At 46.8% G+C, this 16,650-nt stretch overlaps 1 protein-coding gene across 1 annotated transcript in view; it reads right to left on the minus strand.

Moving 5' to 3' along the window:
- Window positions 1-461: 461 nt before the first annotated feature.
- Window positions 462-16,650, minus strand: part of LOC119167960 (uncharacterized) — a 109,828-nt gene continuing 93,639 nt past the window's right edge. The window contains exons 7-9 of the mRNA XM_037419418.2: window positions 14,498-14,571; window positions 2,622-2,699; window positions 462-699 (exon numbers count right to left, since the gene is read on the minus strand). Coding sequence (XP_037275315.2) covers window positions 512-699; window positions 2,622-2,699; window positions 14,498-14,571 — 340 coding nt within the window. The 3' untranslated portion in view covers window positions 462-511. The remainder of the gene's footprint in view (window positions 700-2,621; window positions 2,700-14,497; window positions 14,572-16,650) is intronic.

A 16,650-nucleotide genomic window follows, 5' to 3' on the forward strand; every position in this document is an offset into this window, starting at 1 on the left:
TACCGGCAATAACTCGTTATCTTGCTTGGCCATAGATGACGCAAAAAAGCGAACGTGCTTTCTTCACTTGTCGGTTGATGGTGCTGTAGGCAGCCGCCGCAGAGCGCTGGCCACGTGTTCGCGTGTTCCCCTGTCATAAAGAACGACAGTGTACTTCTGTGAGCATTGAACTACTTCTGTAAATACACGCTTTACTGTCATGTTGCGCCGACTCCTTTGAAGGAGGGATTAACAATATTTATGCCGAATAAACTTCCTGCTTGAAGTGTACGCTTGTACCTGTTTCATTTATTGTCATTTGCCCTTTATGCGCTGTATGTTGAAGATGAATTACCAACCAGCACAATCTCAAACTTTGCAATATTATGCATGCCTATTCTGTGCGACGAGCTGCTTGACACATACCTGCTTACTGTGACTGGTCACTGAATCCGCTGTAGGAAAAGCTTATGATACTGTGCTGTTGAAAAAAAAAACTATTTATTAGTATAGCATTAACGTTATTTCCTTTTTACAAATACACTCTTCGAAATCCCGGAAAGAATACGTTGGGGCAATCAGCTCGAAGGACTTCCTCTTCAGTATTGTTCGGACAGTGTTTCGACAGCTCCTCCCGACAGTCGGTGTAATTTTTGTTCTCCTGGTATGACTTTCTAAGGCGTTCCTCCCAAAGGTGTAGCTCGCACCAACTGGCTCGATCTGGCAGAACGATACAGAGAGAAAAAAAGAAAACAAAAGACCACAAATATATAGTGACTGGTAGGTGCCTTACCAGGTACAAGACTGTTTTATGTACAATTGGGGATTATATCAAGTGTCAGTTTTAGCGACGTTGGATGGGGGTGATGTTAGAAGGAAAGCTATGCCAGCGCGTTCGCTAAGTGCCACGTGGGGCTTTCCTTGACATTTCGTAGAGGCGCGGGGTAACATCAAGTACAATGGTGACAAACTTGGGCAGCCGAAGCTCATTTATTACACGATAGGATCACAAACACTTTTACGTGCAAGAAAATTGAACTAGCGGCTATCTGAGTATATATTATACCATCAATGAATTTTAGTGCAAGAAGTGATAAGGCCCACAGACAAACTTAGCAAGCTTGTAGATATCAAATTCGTTACTTTTTTATGTAATTTTTGCGCTTTTGTAACTGAAGGACACAGATTTATTCACGGTAAAGCGACCTCTCAATGTTTGGCATTTACAACGAGGGTGTAAGCCTGTCGTCAGTTTCGAATTCATCGTGGTGTGTTGACGGACGAATGAACAGATCTTTCATCAATGCGACCCTCGGAGGCCCCCAGTGTCTCTGAGGGACGTGCCCATTGTCTCTGAGAGGGACAATGCAATGAAAAGAGCACTGCACAGGAGTCGCGCATTGTGAAAATTATTGCAGCTCGGTTCTCGGGCTCCTTTCTAATGTCCCTTACTCCAAATCCAGCCAGTGGGAACCTTTACGGTGGTGGATTGTAGCGAGTTCATGCTGTTCAAAGCTGTTGCTACCGGTGCTCGTGATGATGAAGTTGCAAGCATGTCAGGGATTTATATGAGGTTGAATGCTTTTACCTGCCCAATGTGTATTTTTTATGATGTTATATAGGCAGCACTGCAACCACAATTAGCGTTTCGTCAACATAGCGGCTTCACTCCCAGACGTGGAATCGATGTGTGGTAGAATACTTGATTGCAACCACAAAATGTCTTATATATATATATATATATATATATATATATATATATATATATATATATATATATATATATATATATATATATATATATATATATATATATATATGTATGTATGTATAACAGCTCTGCTATAAAAAATAAAACTCGCACAGCACACATGTGCCACAGAAATTTGGCGATTCCCGCAACTCACAGCCCTGGTTCATAAAGGTTAACAGAAGAACACGCGGGCGGAGAATATCGATTAGGGGCCGCACTTTTTAGTTTCTGTTGTTAATCACCGGGTGCTTGTTCCGAGTGTTTGGAAAATGAATGAGCGCACGCCGGCGCGTGCCGATTATAATTTTTTCCCACGACATATGGCATTCCTCAATCATAATGACTCTTATGTAAAAACAAAGCAGTGTGCTGCTCAGAAAGTTGTGTGACGCAGTTTCGACCAACTGGGGTGTTTTAACGTGCACCTAAGTTTACTTGCACGGGCCTAAAGCACTTTCGCGTCCTTCGAAAATATGACCACCACAGCAGGGATTCGATCATGCGACCTGCGGCACAGCAATCGGGCACCGTAATCAATAGATCACCGTGGCGGGTTCATCACCGAGATGCACGCAACCTAGAGAAAGTCTAGAAGGAGCGAAGATAATCGATACGATCCCCAGCATTTCATGCAAGTCGGTAATATATAACAAATCACAAATATTAGTTGGTATACGGGGGCTTGCTTGAATTAGGAGGATTCCGTTTAGCAGAGTGTAGACGCTGTATGTGTCCATAATGTGAGCGAGAAAGAGAACGGAGTTAATACCTGTATGTCTCAGGAATATTCAGTGGTTGGCAATAATCCAGCGCATCAACATTAGGAATACAACAACAAACCGAAAAAATTCTATAACTTATAATTTCTTCCAAAGGGTCTCCCACTCACCGTTTCTACTAGCCAACATAATTGCACACTTCTTTTTGAGACTCCAATATAGAAGCTCTTTCTTGACTCTCCCGTCATCTAGAAGGTAAAATGAATTTGCTGAGATGTAGCCTATGAATATGCGATGGAGAGACACAACCAGGTCAATTTAAGTACAGTCCTGGTCAAATGTTCTCAGGCCATTCTTCCATAGAAATACATAGAATAGTGGCCTGGGAATTATCGACCCCCACCCCCCGTGTATGCGTACTACAACGCTGCTGTATTTACAGAAAAGAAGAATGAAGCCCACATCATTAGTAGCAGAAGATGGAATGCGCGAGCAATAGGCTCTAAATAAATAAATAAATAAATAAATAAATTGTTAAGGCGTTTGTTAGCCGGCAACGAGCGAGAATATACAATGGCGACAGTCACAGCCAAACACGGGCTCTCAGCGCGAGCGGCGTCCTTGTTGGGTAGCCCCACTAGAAGGTACTCAAGAGTTCGACCCATTTCAGGGTTCGGAGGATTCGCTACAATTACCCCGGGGTCGAAGAGGGAGCCGCCTGGCGACCTAACAGCTTGTTACTATGAGCGGGTCGTAATAAGCCTTCAGGCGCTCCACGTTGACGATGTCTCGCCCACGGCGGCGCATGTCCGAAGATTGTTCAACGGGTTCGATCAGATAGTTGACGGGTGAGGTGCGCTCGATGACACGGTAGGGGCCTTCGTATTTGGGACGTAGTTTGGAAGAAAGGCCAGCTGCAGAGGTCGGGATCGAGAGCCATACAAGCGCACCAGGAAGGAACGTGGGCTCAGAAGTGGTGGAGCCATCATTGAATACTCTTCTGCCACTCTTGCTCTTGCGTCGTAAAAGTCTTGGCAAGCTCGCGACACTCTTCAGCAAGCCTGGCTGTCTCGGAAATAGGTGTACACTCAGATGGATCCGGCGTGTACGGGAGCACTGTGTCCATGGTGTGCGACGAGTGCCTTCCGTACAGCAAGTAGAAAGGTGAAAAACCAGTCGTCCTCTGAGGGGTGGTGTTGTAGGCGTAGGTGACGAAGGGCAGTATATTATCCCAATTAGTGTGGTTGGCAGCGACGTACATAGAAAGCATGTCACCGAGGGTGCGGTTAAAGCGTTCGGTGAGGCCATTCGTCTGTGGGTGGTAAACAGTAGTTTTGCGGTGGACAGAATGGCACTCCGTCAGAATGGCTTCGATGATTTCTGACAAGAAGACACGGCCTCGATCGCTGAGAAGCTCTTGGGGTGGTCTGTGGCGCAGTATAAATCGATGCAACAGGAAGGACGCAACATCACGCGCAGTAGCCGCTGGGAGAGCGGCGGTTTCGGCGTATCGCGTTAAATGGTCAACGGCAACGATGGCCCAGCGGTTACCAGCTGACGTCAGAGGAAGTGGTCCATACAAATCGATACCTGCGCGCCCAAAGGGACGGTCAGGGCAAGGTAATGGTTGCAGACCAGCGTGCGACATGTGGGCTGATGGTTTACGGCGTTGGCAAGTGAGGCAAGAGCGAACGAGCTGTTGCACATAGCGGTACATCCCGCGCCAGAAGTAGCGTTGTCGAATGCGATGGTAGGTTTTGAATACCCCAGAGTGCGTGAATTGCGGATCAGAATGGAAGGATTCACATATCTCTGACCGCAGACTGCGGGGTATCACGAGTAACCACTGCCGGCCGTCGGCGTCGTAATTGCGTCGGTGTAGGAGGCCGTCACGAATGGCGAAATGGCGAGCTTGACGACGCAAGGCACGCGTGGATGGCGTTGCGGATAGATCAGAGAGCATGTCGATGAGCGGTACAATCCAATTATCCTTTCGCTGTTCGGTAGCGATGATGTCAACATCAATGGCAGAAACAGCAGCCGAGGATACTGAGCAGAGCACATCACCTTCAGGCAGAGGGGAGCACGAGAGGGCGTCGGCGTCAGCATGCTGGCGTCCGTTGCGGTAGAGCACGCGGATGTCGTAGTCTTGTAAGCGAAGAGCCCAACGGGCGAGACGGCCTGAGGGATCCTTCATTGATGAAAGCCAGCATAGTGCATGATGGTCGGTGACGACATCGAATGGGCGACCATACAAATAAGGCCGAAACTTTGTAAGAGCCCAGACGATCGCCAGGCACTCTTTCTCCGTGACGGTGTAGTTTTTCTCGGCTCTCGTGAGCGTACGGCTTGCATATGCTACTACATATTCAGGGAATCCGGTTTTCGCTGCGCCCGGACGGCGCCGAGGCCTACACCGCTGGCGTCCGTGTGCACCTCCGTTGGGGCTGTAGGGTCGTAGTGGCGTAGAATGGGAGGCGACGTCAACAAATGGCGGAGCTTCGCGAACGCGTCGTCACACTCGGATGACCACGAATTGAAGGGCCCGTTGCTTCCAAGGAGCTTCGTCAGCGGTGATATGATCGTGGCGAAATTTCGTATGAAGCGTCGGAAGTATGAGCACAGGCCCACGAAACTACGCAGTTCTTTGACAGATGCCGGTTTGGGGAATTCGGCCACGGCCTGAAGCTTGGCAGGATCTGGAAGAATGCCGTCTTTGGACACGACGTACCCTAGTATGGTGAGTTGCCGTGCTGCAAAGCGGCACTTTTTCAGATTTAGTTGCAAGCCGGCATTGCTCACACGTGCGAAAACTTCTTTCAGACGTTGGAGATGCGTGGAGAAATCCGGAGCAAAGACAATGACATCGTCCAGGTAACACAAGCACGTGTACCATTTCAAGTTGCGCGGAACGGTGTCCATCATGCGCTCAAAGGTCGCAGGTGCATTACATAAACCAAACGGCATGACGTTGAACTCGTACAAGCCGTCTGGCGTGACGAAGGCGGTCTTTGGTCGAGCGTCGTCAGCCATGGGTACTTGCCTGTACCCCGAGCGCAGATCGAGAGAAGAAAAAAAAATCGGCTCCATGAAGGCTGTCAATCGCGTCATCGATGCGTGGCAGTGGATAAACATACTTGCGAGTGATCTTATTGAGCCGTTTGTAGTCCACACAGAACCGCACAGAACCGTCTTTCTTCGCAACAAGAACAACAGGAGACGCCCATGGACTGTCCGAGGGCCTAATAACGTCGCGTCGGAGCATATCGTCAACCTGATCATTTATTACTCGACGTTCAGCAGGCGACACGCGATATGGACGTTGCCGTAAAGGTGGATGGGCACCAGTGTCGATGCGATGCGTAACAACGGACGTGCGACCGAGAGAACTTCACCCGACATTGAAAGAAGAACGATATTCTTGCAACAGGTCCAGAAGTTGGGAACGCTGTACGGCCGTAAAGTTGTCAGCGATGGAGGGGCCAAATACATCAGCAGATGACGAATCAGAAGTGGAAACAGCATTGATGGTACACGACCTGGGACCATGCGTGTCATCGGGTACGTCCAGGACTTGTGCGTCGTCGACTGGTTCCACTCTGCCGAGACATTCTCCTTGAAGCAAGGTAACAGCGTACGGAGACCGGTTGGTTACAAAAATAGCAGTGTTGCCCTGGTTGACCTGCACGGTCGCGAAAGGTACTAGCAACCCTTTCCTGCTGCAAGCGCGGTCAGATGGCGAAACAAGTCCAATGGTGTCGGAGATACCAGCGCAGTAGACAGACACAGCCGTCGTCGAGTTTGGAGGCACTTTTGTATCGTCTTTTGTTAGAATCTTGCTCAGTGTCGGGGGACTGTCTTCTGGCGTCAAATGCGAGAAGGGTGAGAACTCAATTTCGGCGGCGGCACAATGGATGACGGCGTCATGGCGGGAGAGAAAGTCCCATCCCAGGATGACGTCATGAGAGCATGCCTGAATGATAATGAACTGGGCGACATACAGAACGTCCTGGATGACAGCGCGAGCTGTGCACCCTGCTGTGGGATGAATGCGGTGCAAACTTGCAGTACGGAGGGATAACCCAGAAAGTGGCGTCGTCACTTTTCGAAGTAAGCGGCAGAGTTTTTCGTCCGTAACTGATACGGCAGCTCCAGTGTCAATAAGAGCCGATGCACAAACACCGTCCACAAGCACGTCAATGACATTCGAGGGGCTGCTCTGAGGGCTTTCACATTGCGATAGCGTCGCAGTTATTGCCTCGGGGACTGCGACGACTAGTTTTCCCGCTCATGAGCAGCCGCACTTGGCCGCATGGGTGACAGAGAACGACGTCGTGGAGACGGCGATCTTCGAGATGGACCTGGGCGAGACCGAGGTGACATAGACGGTGGTTCTTCGTGATAAGGACGGCTGAGTTGGCCAGCAACAGGTGAAGAAATCGGAGCCGGCTGTACGCGATGGCAATAACGGGCTACGTGACCGGCGTAACCACAGGCAAAGCAGATGGGCCGGTTGTCTGGTGTGCGATATCTGTTCACCGGGGTAGGTCTCACCCATGTCGTAAGGGCCGATGGACGGAACGGTGGCTGCATGGTGGACTGAAGCTGAGGCTGAGAGGTTACGTGAACATACGTAGCGGGCATACCCGCTGCAAAGGACGGAGGTCGTGCAGCAGCTTCAGCGTAGGTCAGAGGGGCGGGTGCTTGAACGACTTGGGGCGGCCTGGCGACCACTTGCGCGTAACTCAGGGACGCAGGAGCCGGAGGCTGTTGGGGGTGGTATTGGAGGAGGCGTTTGCTGAGAAGCGTCGTGGTACATAGTAGATGGCAGGGCACGTGATCGTAGCTCCAAAGGCATAGACAGGGATCGCAGCACTCTCCACCAAATTGTTAAGGCGTTTGTTAGCCGGCAACGAGCGAGAATATACAATGGCGACAGTCACAGCCAAACACGGGCTCTCAGCGCGAGCGGCGTCCTTGTTGGGTAGCCCCACTAGAAGGTACTCAAGAGTTCGACCCATTTCAGGGTTCGGAGGCTTCGCTACAAAATAAATAAATAAATAAATAAATAAATAAATAGGTTAATAGGTAAATAAATAAACTACTGGCTATCTCGTCTAAATTCTGTGCACGTAAACTAAATTCAAAATTATATTCTCCCGTTAAGTAAGACCTAGTAAGCCTACAGTAAGTCATTAAAAGGAAGTTTCACGGTATATATAAAAAAAAAACAGTTGTGTCAGTGATAGTTTCTACGCGTTATTCACATGCTGATATTTACGACAGCTCAGTAGAACCAAGATGCGATCGCTTGTAGTGTTCCAAGATCGCGTAATGTCGATCTTAAAAGACGCGATCAAAGAAAAGGCCGGCTAAGGAGGGTGCTAGTCTTCCAGCTGCCACAATTCTTGTGACCGTTGAGTGATTATTTGTTCATCGCAGCCCGCCCGTGAGACAGCACTCGTTAACCTGAAGAGTGACTAAACGCTGAAGTTTTATTTATTTATTTATTTATTATGAATGCTGCAATCATCAAAGAGGGTTTTAGCAGAGTGGGTATACATTTGTAAAGTTTACAAATGAGCAAATATAATAAAAATAAAAATGGAAGGTATGTACAGGCTTTCAGAAAATGAAACAAAAAGAGACAAAAATAACGACAACTTGCAAAAAACAAGCGCAAGGGTCTGCAATAAAATTATATTAGCAGTGTATTCAAGATGACCACTAGCATAGAATAAGCACTGCAGTGATTGAAATAAACAGTACTACTACAAATAATAAAGTATACACAGTTACTTCGGAAGCTGCGTAGTAAAACGATTGAAATAAAACTGCGAAATAACATCGTTATCAAGATTATTCCATTAGGTAATTGTCCTGGAGAAAAATGAATATTGGAATGTGTTATTACTGGTTGTGAATGGAGTCATTGTGAACGCGCGCCTCTGCCTTGTGGCATATCCAGTCTAAAAATGAAATATGTGTGATAAGTCAACCTTCAAGTAATCTTTAACTAACGTAAATAAAAATTTCAATCTCATAACAGTGTTTCTCTGTGTTGGAGTTCGGAGGTTGGGTTTTGCTAATAGACATGTTATTGAAGCATGGCCGAAGCTGTTATAAGTAAATCAAACAGCTGTCTTATGAATTTTTACCATTTCCTTGATATTGGCTTCAGTGTGTTCCTTATCTTGGTTTTAGTATTTTATATGCCTAAAAAACACGAGCCATACTTATGGGATTTTTTTTCAGGCATTGTTTATATGTACGTGCCCCTATTTCACGAGAAAATCACTTGAACAAATGTTCATTGCTGGAATTTATTTTGTTTTATTTGTGATCACCTAAAATGCCTTTCAACGGTGCCTAGTAAAAGCAATATACTGTGATAGAAATGTTCTGCCGGTGCCCGTATTTGCTATTTAAGACTTTGGCATGCTCGTGCCTTCGTGTCCGTGTTGCGCAATATGTTTTCCGATGAGCGAGTATTACTGCTGACTGCATGCGACTTTCCATAGGCAGCAGCGAGTACTAAATTGCTAAGGGCAGCTGGTACATGGTGGCTGCTCATTTGAATAAACAGTATCCACCGTAATGGCGGCATCAAAAGTATCAGCATCAGCGTGAGACCGAATAAATGCGTCTAATGAATGAGGCTTCACATACCGGTAACAGTCGTAGCGAACGCGAGAGCCAACTGTCGATTAACTTACATGAAGATGAAATCAAATGCATTAAGAGTTGTTTTCCACATGGACAACCACGCGTGCTTGGTTTATATGTACGCCTATTGCATAGGCCTGCGGGGAAAAGTTTTCGTTCCTTCTATCTTTTTCCACCGTTGTGCGTCTTTTAAGTTGTTACTCGGCGTTTGATGCGTCGTGACTGTATTTTGTGTCCTCGTTTGCACGCCCATTCTTTTACGAATGAATCATATATCCCACTTAAATGATCATCATCTTTTTATTTATTTATATTGCCATCCTTTAAAACGACTCACGTTTCTCTTATACTCGACATTCTGAAAATTCCAGATGGTCAGATATACGATGCAGAAAAATTTACGTGTCCATGTAGATTTATTTTAGAAATGGAGGTTGTATATTGTGACTGTTCTCAAACAAAAAGTTGTAGTTGAAAAAATCTTATTTCTTGTTTTTCTTGAAAGTTTATTTTTTAGGTTATCGTCACGCGAAAGCTTGGTAGTTTTGCATATTAAAGTAATGTACAATGGAGTTTTCTATTTGCTACTTACAAAGTAATATTTATATCGCCACCCTTATAAATGACGTACGTTTCTGTTATACTTGACATTCTAAAAATTCCAGATAATCAGATATACGCTGCAAAAAAATTTTACGTCTCTATGTGGATTTACTTAAATGGATGGTGTTTTTTGTGACTGCTCTCAAACAAAAAGTAGTAGTTAAAAAACTTAATTCTTGTTTTTCTTGAAAGTTGATTTTTTTAAATTATTATTATGCGAAAGCTCAGAAGTTTTGCATAAATACGTATGGTATAATGAACGTCTTCACTTGCTACTTACACAGTTGGTTATACAATGAAATAAGGTAATTGATAAAGAAGAATATGTTATGATATTATTAGTATTTATATTAACTGCACATCTTTGAAATCATACTTGGTTTTGTTTCGAGGCTACAATGTATGACTATAATACAAGGTACGCTATATCGATGATGACGCTGGGACATTAATTTGTCACACCACCTGTACATACACCGCTATGTGGCATCCAAGCCAGTCTTTTCATGCGGTATGATTATTTGTCATTGCTGCTGCCATGATTGGCCTTTCCTGGTAACACATGCATGAATCAACGAGTAAACTTTAAAACAGTCCGGCAGTATGCTCATACTCAGACTGTTTTTAGTTTATACTTTTGTTACTTGACACACTTGAAGTGTTTGTTTGAATTGTGCTTCCTAAGGTATACGCCAAGAAATTAGTGTTCAACATAATGCGGCGAAGGCGAGATGTAGGTTTGTTCACACAGTTATTCATCAGCTAGACGACGAGTACCACGCGCAAGCGCTCCACGTTTACTCGTTGTCTTCACCCTCGGTGACCACTGGACTGGTTGATATCTTTGCGGCAACATAACATCACCCTTCCGCGGTGGAAGTGCCTTCTCGGCGCTTGCTAAGGCAATGAAGAGCGAGCAGGACAATATGGTTTCAGTCTAGAAACATGTACAATATCTGTGTCGAGTGACGTGACTGGCAGTCGGTACACCACGGAGTTGTTCCAGGACACTGTTGCGTAGGTGGCAGGGTAGGACAAAACTAGTTCCGGGCCATCAGCGTTGAAGATGTCATGTTAAGGAATGCTGTCATGCAGTTCGAACTGATGAACATACGGGTCTGACGATGGGGACGTTAAACGGTCGATGATAGCCCCTAACGATGGGCCCCACCACTGTTCATTGGCGATGCCAACCAGTGTGCAGATGGACAGCGCGCAGGGTTCCGAGTCAAGGTCATATAAATTGTGCTCTTCAACTGGATGACGTGACAAATGCTCTGGTCTGTGTCAAGTTATCCCTACTTGAATTCTACCTTAAACGAGTACTCCTGGAAACGTAGCGCCCAGTGACCGAGACGTCCAGACGGGTCCTTTAGTGATGAGAGCCAGCAGAGAGCGGTGATGTTCCGTGACCACGGAAAATGTTCGGTCATACAGGTAGGGCTTGACTTTGGTCATGACCCGCACTAGCGCTAAGCATTCACGTTCAGTGATGGAGGATTTCCGCTCGGCGGCGAAAGGAGACGACTGCCATAAGCAATTACTTGACCCTTGCCATGCTGTCTTTGACCAATAGGCGCTCCAATTCCATGACCACAGGCATCGGTCGGAAGCTCTGTTTGCGAAGCGGGTTTGAAATGGGCCCGTATTGCGGCGTGGTCAGCAGATAGATAAGGGCAGAAAAAGAGTGTGCTTGCTCAGCACCCCGCGTGAAAAGAGCGTCGTTTTTAAGAGATCAGTATGAGGTCGGGTGATGTCAGCGAAGTTGTGGACGAAACAACTGAAATAGGAACATCATCTTACGAAATTGCGGACATCCTTGGTTGAACATGGTATACAGATCTTGCACTGCCCACACCTTGTCGGGATCTGGTTGAACACCGGGGGCACTTACAAGGTGGCTGAGTATAGGGATTTTGCGCTGTCCAAAATGGCACTTTGCCAAATTCAGTTGAAGAGCGGCTCTGCGAAAACATCCAGAACGGTAGAGAGACGTGTGAAATGGCTGACAAACGTAGGGGAATAGACGATGACATCCATCCTCTAGGTAACAAACACAGATGGGCCAATTATATCCAGGAAGCAGGGAGTCTATCATGCGTTATAAAGTTGTCGCAGCTTTCCAAGTCCAAATGGCATGACTAATAATTGTAGAGACCAAGTGGCGTTAAAAAGGCAGCTGTTTCGCGGTCCATGGTGTCGACTGAAAGTTACCGAAGGTCAATGGATGAAAAGTATTGTACACCATTGAGGCATTCGAGGGTGTCATAGATCTGAGACAAAGGGTAGACGCCTTTTTGTGTTACTCCAAGTGGCGATAATTGACAGAAAAGCGACAGCTTTAATTCTTTTTCACGAGCACGACGAAAGAGGCTTACGGGCTGGACGACGGCTCTATAACGTCTTTAGTGATCATTTTGTCAACTTCGTGCTGAATGACTTGACATTCCTGGTAAGATACGCGATATGGATGCCGTCTTACAAGAGTGGCGTCACCAGTGCTGATGTGGTGAGTAACGTCAGATGTTCGGCCTAGAGGGCGGTCGTAGAAGTAAAAAATGTCGCAATAAGATGCAAGTAGATGATGGAGATCTGTAGACTGCATCGGGATTAGATTCAGAGCGATCATTATATCGAGATATTCATTGCCCATGATCTAACCCCGATGTCACCAAGAGGCAGAGTAGAACTAGCATCATGACATGGTGATGAAACATCGGCGTCCAAAGCGACAATTATGCAATTGGCTAGTGGTGAGATGGTGGCCACAGACATGTCTTGAGGATTCACTTGAGTAACACATAGTGGAGTTAAGAAGTGGAATGACCACTGTATTATTAACCACATGAACAATTGTGTGAGCAAAGATGACGTCTCGCGCCGTCAGTACGTCAATAAGAGGCGACACGAGGTAGTCACCGTCGGGCATAACGCGTGGACTAGACAAATCGACGTAGGTAACGGCTTGTGGTGGAAAGCGTGCGTGATGATTAGAGCGCAAGCGTAGAGGTAGGTCGGCCCGGAAAATCGGCAAGCTGTGAAAACTCAAGCTGAAAAGCACCTGTCGCATAATTAATCAGCACGAAATGACTGGACAGAGAATCTAAGCCAAGGTCATAAGTACGCTGGTCAATGACAGAAATCGAACTGAGGTAGGATGATCGGCTATACACTACAGGTGGTGCTCATTCAGTGAACGACAGCAGTTCCTCTATTGGCGACATGGAGTGTGCGGGAAGCGGCAGGCGTGAGAACTTTATGCAGGCGGCAGCGAAGGTTAGCGCTAATTACTAAAATGTGTCCTCCTGTGTCAATAAGCGCATAAATCGGGGCACCATCCACATTAACGTCTAGCGAACTTCGTCTCGTTAAAAGCATCATGAGATGATTTGTGGATGAAGTCGACAATGCTGCGCTGTTTAGTTTTCCGGATAGGCAAGGGCAGGGTTAAATGGGAAGGATGACCGATCAGTCTGCAGCTAGCGAGACGAATGACGACGGCCTTGAGGAGAACGGAGTTGATTACCCCGGGGCGACGGGGAGCGGCTGCTGAACCTTGTGTAGACGTTTGGAGAAGAGAACAGGGTGGGCGGCACGAAGCGGGTGTTACCCTGTCAGTGGTGTGGGGCAGACGACGTCCGAGGTGGCAACGACCAGCGGATGTCGCAGTAACAGGCTACATTGCCGATACGATGTCAGCAGAAACGAATCGGTCTGTTGTCAGCAGCCCTCCAAGCTGCAGGGCGGCGAGAGCGGGGAGGAAAGCGCTGCTCGGAATAGGACGATGGTAGAAGCCATGAGGTTGGCTGTGGACTGGTCACAGCGCACTCATATTGGATGCCTATGCGCTGGCGAGTTCCTTACGGATGATGACCCGAACTATGGGAACAGTAACCAATGTCGCATAAGCTGCACCGGTGCAAGCTGCAGCAGGAGCCACAGCTTCAAGTATACGGCGCACGATTCGAGTCACCTGGTCTGGCAAAGTGGGAGCCGGTGATTGCATTCTCGCACGATCTTGGTACGTTAACGTTGCAGCCATGTTGGGAAGCCGGGCAAACGCACCGTCGATGCGCCGGCTCTCCACTTGCTCAACGCGCCTGCCCTTCTTTATAACGGCTCCACGGTCGAGTAATCCTTAGATATTAGGCCATTGAAGGCGTCGTCGACAATCCCGTTAAAAATATGCCCAACTTTGTCGGCTTCAGGCATCTTGGCATTGGCTTTCCGGCCCAATGTTTGCGCATCTTATATGTACGAGACGTACGATTCTGTGGATGTTTGCACCCAAGAAGCGAGCATTTTGTTTGCGTTTATATTTCTTCCGGCGTGCTTCCCGTACAAGTCCGACGTTGATCCGCTCCAAGTTATGCTTCATGGTTTTCATATCACACGTTGGTGGTTGCCCTGAGGTAGAACAACAGGTTGGTCAGCATGAGAGTCGGGCACCAATGATATCGAGCACTCACACGTTCGTCCTCTCGTAGCCGAAACCACTAAACGGGCCAGGTTCCCGCAGGAGTTCGATCACGATGGTTCTAGTCACAGGAGCAGATGTGACAGCACTGATCCATGTCTTCGTCGCACATTAACAACATATATAGGTTTAAAAAAAGCTGAAAATGGGCCTTAAAGCACAAAAGTCACCATGTACAGTCCTTAGAAACCTAAACAAGCATAAGGGCTTTGGTCGAATATTTTTATGTTACTTGTGCATTAGGACACGAAGACATGTTGAGTGACACACGCGTTTTTGATAATTTAATATATTTCTTACCCGTGACATAATCCATGTATTCAGGATAATATTTACTATATTTGGCAATGTGCCCATAATAGCGAGTCTGGTACCTGTTTGTGGAGAAGATAAAGATTGAAGTTATCCCCGATTTCCTCAACTCTAAATCTTATCTGTTGAATATTTCTTTCTGTACATTGTATCTCATATATATTTTAGATGATGGAGATTCAAATCACTAGTTCAGGAATTGCCATGCAAGTAAATAAATATGTACAGCATAAATCCAGGTGAACACAACTTGCTCGTTGTTATGCGCTAGTCTATTCCCACTGATAATAGCAGAAATATTAAGCAGACTAAGATGTACGAAGAAGTTCACCAGTTCAGTAACACAGAAAACAAAAGAGTTCATAAAACACAACATTAGCACCGTGTCATGGTTGTCACTGCGTATGTGCTTCTTAGGGAGCATAGCCTCTCGATTCAGCACATTACTCAACCAAAACAACTGCTGACACAAAAGAGTATCCTGAAATGCAAAATTCACAGTCAAATGAAATCTCATAACCTGCTTTCATTAAGGGTGCGACTATCGTTTGCAACTTTTGGTCGTTGCATAACGCTCCCTTCCCTTAGTCACGTTTCCTTGAGAGCACAACGACGCTAATGAGACTGAAGAATAAAGACACCAGTCAAAGCCAGCCAAGACATTTGCAAGACTAAGTTCACATGCCCAGTTGTTGGTCCAGTTGGCTGAACACGTTTTCTTCAGCGCATTGCATGAAACATCCTGACAGAGCAAAGATGAGAGACAGAGCTGCGCCAAACGACCAACTGGTGATTGATGGCAAAGGCTGCAGTTTAGGAAGATTTCAGAGCGTGCAAAAATACTTCAGAGAGAGATTTTGAACATGTCATTCCTTCAGCTGTCTATAAAAAATGAATTACTCATATCCGTATGGCACAATCGATGTGTCACTAACACAGCAAAGGGAATGCCTCCCCTTTCCACCTGTTACAAGCTGCCACACTAGCGGCGCCAGCGCGAAGTCGGCGACGGGAATGACAGCAGGTTGGTTTGTTCCGTACGCAAGCAGAGACAGTGAAGAGATCAGAGACGTGAGAAAACAAAACAAACTTTACTCTAGTGATATTGCAGCACACGGGATCTAGTACAACACTTCAATACAACTAACAAAATACATCAACACTTGATACAACAAAAAACATAAAAACTATTATTCAGCTTATGCGAGAGAACTATTACAAACTACACAAACTAAGAGAACTACGGAGGAGAAAGTTCGAACATATAAACAGGTGAAGGCATACGTGTGTTGACCGGCAGCGTTGCGTCCCCGACGATCGGATGCGAGAAGTCGAAGAGAGTTTTGGCACGACTGCGATGTCGGCGGTGTTGCAACGCTGGTGACTCCGGGAGGCTAGTGCTTGCAGGTGACTTCGAGCAGGTTGAGCTAACTCGAGGCGAAGTCCCGATGTCTACGTTGCAGACGTTAATATCGCGTCACAACTAGACGAACGGCTAAGTTTAGGTGGCCAGCCGATACACAGCCACACTAAAAACTTCTAGAAGAGATGCTTGTTGATCTGTTTCTACACCATATTGGTCAGCGACTAGTCTGCCTAGCAGGGCAAAATCCTGCGCTTAAATCCCCCTCGTGCCTCCTCGCTCTCATCCTTGGGGACAAGAGACCTCTACATGAGTCCAGTCATGCGCGTCTCATTGATGGAAACTCCGGCCCAAAAATATATTGACCCCACCCCTTTTTAATTAGGAGAGGGCCCTCAACTAGCGAGAGTGACAACCTGTTGGGGTGTTGTCATATGGCTTGGCCACCAGAGGTTTTCCCACGCTTTTCCCCGTGGGAACGGTCAGACTGTTTGGCTCTCAGCTGGTGCGTCCCGTAGTCTAATCCTTGTTCGGGGTACATCGCGGCCTTCCATGACCTTGCAGACGCCGCCGCCGTTACAAAAGGATCAAACGTCGGCGGCGACGTTCTAAGAGCACCCCATTCTGCACTTTCCGGCTCCCTTTCATGCACCCGCCGTTCTCACGGTCAGTGGGAGAGTACGGCGCCCGTTAATTGCCGCGACGCGGGACCGCCAAAAATGGCCGTCTGTGACATTGCCCCCCACTTTCAAAATGTTATTCATAACATTTGCTTCAC

This window comes from Rhipicephalus microplus, chromosome 6, assembly GCF_043290135.1.
Source record: "Rhipicephalus microplus isolate Deutch F79 chromosome 6, USDA_Rmic, whole genome shotgun sequence".
NCBI classification, from domain to species: Eukaryota; Metazoa; Arthropoda; class Arachnida; order Ixodida; family Ixodidae; genus Rhipicephalus; species Rhipicephalus microplus.